Genomic DNA, 6,554 nt, shown 5'->3' with positions numbered 1-6,554 from the left:
GAGAGAGAGAGAGAGAGAGAGAGAGAGAGAGAGAGAGAGAGAGAGAGACAGAGAGAGAGGGAGGAAGGGAGGAAGGGAGGGAGGGAAGGAGAAAGAGAAAGAAAGAAAGAGAAAAAAAGAGATTCCTATTGTCGTGTTTAATTTAGCGTTAAATTGTTTACATCTCATTAATTGCGCGCAGTGGACAACAACGGTGGGATTCGTTGCAGCAAAAGACTGTCATGATCATCGATGCACGTCAGTCATGAGGGGCCATGGCCCACGTCCCCCTTGGATATCGAGTCATCCATTGCCACGCTCCCGATTCTCGCACGGTCGAAATGCATCCGCTTGTGCTCTGCAATTCCGTGCGAGATACGATCGGAACAGATTTCTTTTTCGATCAAGACATAAATAAAAAAAATAAGCTAAAGCGGGATAATGGACTTATTCTGTTCATTACTCTGCTCCAGATCCACAGACGTATTTGACCTGGAAATAATCACTTGTAGTGTTTTTACACTTCAACATCGAGAAAATATGAAACGTTATAAAATGGATAATTCTTTTTTTATTTTAGATACATTGTCTTTCTTTTTTAAAAAAATATTCTGTATGAACTTTTAAATATGCAACTCCATCAAACCGCAATAAAAAAACGTTATATTAATTAAAAACTCAATTTTTTTAGAAATACTTTTATAATAAGCCACGTAACATTTATTTCGTTTAATATTTATTTGTATAGTTTCTATTTATTTTTTTTTTTAAATTATGAGTAAATCCATATTTATGTTCTCAAATGCCAACAAATAAAAAAACAATCAATAATACAATACACAATATGTTGTTAATAACAATTTTAATTGGAGTGTAAAAAATACCTCAGGTGATCTATATTTTCAGGTCAATGGTTAATATAATAAATTATCATGATACAGTGAGCTATCTGAAATAATAGTTTGATCTATTCTTTTTAGTCTATTCTATTCGTTAAATGATTCGCAAAACAAGAATAAATTCAAGAATGAATTAAAACAAAAGTTATTATATCAAATACATACGAGGATCTGGTTTTTATTCCTATTCTTCTTATTATCCTTAAATCAGGTTGTATCCTTTCTTTTTAAATTTTTATTGCACTATCACTCACAGAAACATGTGTACGTGAATGTACATGACGTATACGAATGTGTTGAGTTCGGGTTCGGACTAAGCCCAAATGACTGTGCGGATCGGTCATCCCGAGAATCGGAACAGATCTCTGTTTCTTCTCGTTCTATATGCTCCATTTCGCATCGATGGGACTTTGAATTGGTGCTCGGAACAATGTCCACTTGCTTTGACTGATTCGTCGAATTTGCAACGCGGTATTGACACAGTTAAGCCGCGTTACTGCGGGAATGATAGCGGCTAGTTTCGATTGCGTATCGAGTACCGCGAAGGTAGTTAAGGACATAATCAGATTTTCATCGTGGAATTTTCTTAGCTTAGTTCATGGCAAACGGAATTTTTCGCTAGTACGATACGAACAAATATGTTAAAAATTTAGTAAAAGATAATATAGCGAAGATATTAGGAAAAAGATAAAAAAAATATTCTTACAAAAGACACGATTACTTAAAATATTCCCAAAATCAATAATATTCATTTCTACCAATGTAAATTAACTTTAATTAATCTTGATTTAATTTATTTTTTATCTTTTCCTAATATTAAGAATTAATAAAAGGATAAAGAGTAAATTAAAGATTAGAGTTAAGAATTAAGGAGATTAGAGTTAATTTACATTAAAAGAAATGTATGTAAGATATTTAAATTAATTGTCTCATTAAAAAATCATATACGTTCAGATCGTTACAGCTTTTTACATATGTACATTAAAGTACATGATAAAACATAAAATTTGATTAATATCGCTGGATTTAGTATAATGCATAATAAAGAACATAGACATCCATGCATCTTGATAAACACATCTCATAAAATTAAAATAACTCGGCAACGATTTATTTGCCGATATAAAGCGTAAAAATACCCGTTTACATTGGCGGTCGTAAAATATTTTTAACGGCGTGGCTTTTCTGTCGCCGCTTTAGTAAGCTCGTAAGGGTTTACGGGCTATGATCATAGTATAATTTCATATAATGAGAACTCTGGTACTCGATCGCATGGGGGATACGGCGACTATCTACACGGAATCTCATGCTATCGGCTTTCAATAAGGTTGATAAAGTCAACTACAGGGAGACGCGAGAAGCGAGAATATCAAACGCCTATAAAGGAGATGCAACTCGCGAATAATTCACTCATTATCTGTACCATCTCCTTTCTACTTTAGCAATTTCCAGAAAATGTCGAAAGGCTTGGATGTGCATCTTTTGCAAACATACATCACGAATCTAATCAGGACCTTATATGTTTCGATCTATATAATATTATTAATTAAATGTTACGCAATTAATTAATGCTTAATTCGTCAATTTTGTTCAACTAGTATTGTACATAGATAACTTAATGTACACATTATGGTTAAAGAAAATTGATTGTGTATGGCGCAAAATAATACGATCATGCATTTGACAAATAATATATATAATACAATCTCCGTTTTGCAAATTTTTAAGCATTATAGCTTTAAAAATGCTCCTTTTAAAAATAATTAGTGGACTTACCCGTTAGATGACTTCCAGTGAATTCGAAATCATCGTCTTGATCCCAGTGCTTCAAACTCAAGTTCGACAAAGATGTTGCATTGGCAAACTCCAAGTTCGCAAAATGCCAATCCAGTATCTGCCGATCTTTGGATGATAAATAGACGTCACTGTTCGAAATAAAAGAAATTTATATTGGTATATATAACGTAGATATATTATATAATAGCGTGTGTAGAATATATTGTAGAACGTATATTTACCTAGGAGGTGATGCTTCCAACTCTTGTAGTTTTGCTTCAATTTCTTTTTGTTGATCTGATAATTGATCCCATTCCTAAAGAATAAAATATAAACATATCATATATATTATCATACATGTCTTATATATTTAATTTTAGTATAAAAAAATATATTTTTATTATATAAACTATATACCTTGCAAACATTATGGAGATCACGTAACTTAGATCGGAGCACAAATTCCTGCGTTATATCTCGAGTTTGTAATTTACTTTCGGTCAATTCTTTATATTGTTTATTCAGTTCCATTAAACGATCCATAATAGAGATCATCTATGACATAAATTAATTATTATTTAATTAATTGTACAATCACATTATTTTTTATAATCACATATTTTAATAAAAAAATGTTTAAAATATTTTAAATTATAATTTATACATACTCTATGCTGATTGGTGATTAATCGTCCTTGCAACGAAAGTACTGAACGTAAATGCGCTACTTGACGCTGCTTTACACCTTGTTCTTGTAAACGTATTACCCATTCTAATGCTTGTCCTAAAGATACTGGACGTGCATTACTACTTTGCTGTCCTCCAGATCCTGCGCTATTTACGTAATTAAAATCTAATTGATGCGATAGATAAGAAGTTGCTTCTAATAATCTATTAAATTCTCTTTCAACCATTTCATCTTTATCTTTGGGAACCTGTAAAAAACATAAAACATACTGCTTGCACTTCATAACATATGATTAATTTTTATTTACATAATTATAAAACATCATTTCAATACCAAGAGTATTTATAATAACAACTGTATCAAATTTAATAATGTACAGTAATAAAATCTATTTGTTTCATTATTTTATTAAAATAATTCAAACATACCGTTTGACCATCGCTTTCATACAATGGACACTTTTGACGTATCTTATGAAGCTCCATATTAATTTGTTTACTAAGAGTCGTTACAGGATTTCCACCTAGACCTGTGACTACCATTGCTCCTAAATCCGCAATATAATTTGATTTACGAAACGTAGCGATTCGTCCACCAACACGATCCTAAAATGCAAATGAATTAGCAAAACAAATGTAAACTCAAAAATAAACTAAAATAAGATAATTATTTTATATAATTACTAAGTACTTACTCTAGCTTCCAACACAATTACTTCTAAGCCGAATTGTTGCATTTGTTGAGCTGCTGCCAATCCAGCAATACCAGCCCCTATTACAATGACTTTGCCTAACTTTTTAGTCGGTAAAGGCTGCAACCAAATAAATATAGATTATTCATTTCTCTAATATTGATATATATTGTATAGCATCCAGCATCCTCAATTTTAATATTGCATATATTAAACTGATACTGCAATTTGAATTATACATACATATATATTATATAGTATATATAATATAATACATGAATTGTTATTGATTTATAATATGATATTGAAGATGATAACACTGCTTTGTCAAGTCAAGCATAAGATCCAATTAACTACATATTATATAAATATATATTAAAATTATTCTTCTCATTTCAGTGTTTTATGTTAGAGATATGGTAACCTCTTTTGCACATATTTATTGATATATAGGATCTACAGTTTTTAATGCCAGATCTAAACAGCTGATTAGAAAAAGTTGACATGACAAAGATATTCTTGATAATTTATCATTGCTTTCCAAAATAATAATATTCCAATAATAAATTTCCAATAATCCAACAGATCAAATAAGATCTGATATGTATATTTTAAATGAATTTGATTGTTATGCAACACTCTGTTCCATGATCGCTACTCATTAAAATTTTATAAATGTATGATTTTTAAATTACCTTAAGACGTTTAAAAACTCCAAAGTTTACGAAACCATGTCGCTCTAAAAATGCATGAATCCTACGAGCAAGTACTGTGTCACTGTTATAAGGTGATTCAATTTGTGGTAATACATTTTCGATGATTAACTGCTGTTTTGGATTTTCCAACCAAATTTGCAGCTGAAATTGAATCACATTAGAAAAAGAACAATGAGATCAATCAGTTCAAATACTCACAAGTCTATTCCTAATGTGTAAAAATACTTTCTGTGTTTGTAATAGTCCACCAGCGATATCAGGAAAACAAGCAGCTTCAGTAGATGTCAATTTATCAAACGGAAGACGACTCTGAAAGGCTGCACCTTCCAATCCATTTAACAATTCCTTTACTAAATGTATATACATATAAATTAATATCCCTATCAACATTACCAAATTTAAAACTAATAACTAATTTATAAAATTCACCATGTGGATCTTCATGATCACTATCTTGATCATCATCATCCTTAACCTCGGACTTTGAGACAGAAGGTACAGGAGCAGGTACTGTAGATTCAGAATCCTTTTTTATCTCAATGGATACTTTTTTCTCAGGTGTTACGAGACCAGTTTTAGATTTCTCTGATGTATCCGAGGCATTCTCATCTTCCAACTGATTATACTTTTCCTCCATTTCTCTGTACTCCACCTATAATTAAATGTACCTCTAAATTCATTCCCTCATTAATTAAAAATAAGAGATGCTATATAAAAAAACCCATAAAACATAAATAATAAATTTGTTTAAAAGTAAAACCAAAATAATTGTAAGTAATTAAATAAATACCAAATGACATATTATCAAGTGTATACATAACCAAAATACCTATCCTATCTCATGATAAACAGAGTATCTATGATTAATTATGAAATAAATCAGATAAAAATCATTCCTCTCATTTATTATCACATGAAAGATAAAATACAAGCCAGCGTACGATGATTTATCTCAAAATCGATGTTGATGCACTTAACCACAAATGTTAAAATATTTCCGGAATCTGGACAAATCTTAATGAGAAAAATGTGAAAAATACGTACCTTTGCTCTTTTCCTACGGCTCATATCGTGCTGGTTATTTAAATATTAGCTGATTATTTAATATCGGTCCAAAGTGATGGCAATCACAGTTCCTCGAGTTTGTTTTGATGCTTGAAACAGCCGGCACACACATAAAATTCAAGATTGACAGTCATCGGACAATGCGGGAACGCAGCGCCCTCGAGGAATTCTCTGGAAACTAATGCGGTAGACGAATTCGATGAATATCCGGAGATAAGTACAGAGAAAGATATGAACTGTCGATAACTATACTATGGGTACTTTCTATTTGATGACAATTATTCTATCTTTGTCTCTCTGAATGTCAACAAAGTAGAGCGACAAAGTACAAGAGAACACTAGTGTCGACTTGTGTTGATTTGTGTCAAATGGTAAAATTTTTTTTTTTTTTTTAAGATCAATTCTGTATCTTGAAATGAAGTGAAAATTATAAAAGTGAGCGAATTTACTAGAATACTTCATTTCATTGGTCAACATCTAATACATTTGCTCACTTTTATAATTTTCATCTTATTTGAAGATACAGAATTGACCCTCTTATCATTCTATGATATACAGAGTGAACCAAAAGTTTGGATACAGTCGAATATCTCTAAAGTATTTTTGAAAAAAATATTTCATATAAAAGTTGCAGGATTTTAATAATGCATCAAACTGAGTTTTAATAATATATGTATATTATTAGAGTAATAATATATATTTTGTGTGTGTGTGTGTGTGTGTGTGTGTGTGTGTGTGTA

General features: G+C 30.9%; 1 protein-coding gene across 1 annotated transcript in view; it reads right to left on the bottom strand.

The window, feature by feature from the left end:
* Window positions 1-5,817, bottom strand: part of LOC105622905 (lysine-specific histone demethylase 1A-like) — a 7,207-nt gene extending 1,390 nt beyond the window's left edge. Inside the window, exons 1-10 of the mRNA XM_012204317.1 lie at window positions 5,794-5,817; window positions 5,179-5,401; window positions 4,948-5,099; window positions 4,729-4,890; window positions 4,037-4,153; window positions 3,771-3,947; window positions 3,323-3,589; window positions 3,072-3,209; window positions 2,897-2,970; window positions 2,655-2,803 (exon numbers count right to left, since the gene is read on the bottom strand). Of these exons, the coding sequence (XP_012059707.1) occupies window positions 2,655-2,803; window positions 2,897-2,970; window positions 3,072-3,209; window positions 3,323-3,589; window positions 3,771-3,947; window positions 4,037-4,153; window positions 4,729-4,890; window positions 4,948-5,099; window positions 5,179-5,401; window positions 5,794-5,817 (1,483 nt within the window). The remainder of the gene's footprint in view (window positions 1-2,654; window positions 2,804-2,896; window positions 2,971-3,071; window positions 3,210-3,322; window positions 3,590-3,770; window positions 3,948-4,036; window positions 4,154-4,728; window positions 4,891-4,947; window positions 5,100-5,178; window positions 5,402-5,793) is intronic.
* Window positions 5,818-6,554: the final 737 nt, after the last annotated feature.

This window comes from Atta cephalotes, assembly GCF_000143395.1.
Source record: "Atta cephalotes unplaced genomic scaffold scaffold00002, whole genome shotgun sequence".
Lineage (NCBI taxonomy): Eukaryota > Metazoa > Arthropoda > Insecta > Hymenoptera > Formicidae > Atta > Atta cephalotes.
This window is presented reverse-complemented; position numbering and strand designations above follow the sequence as displayed.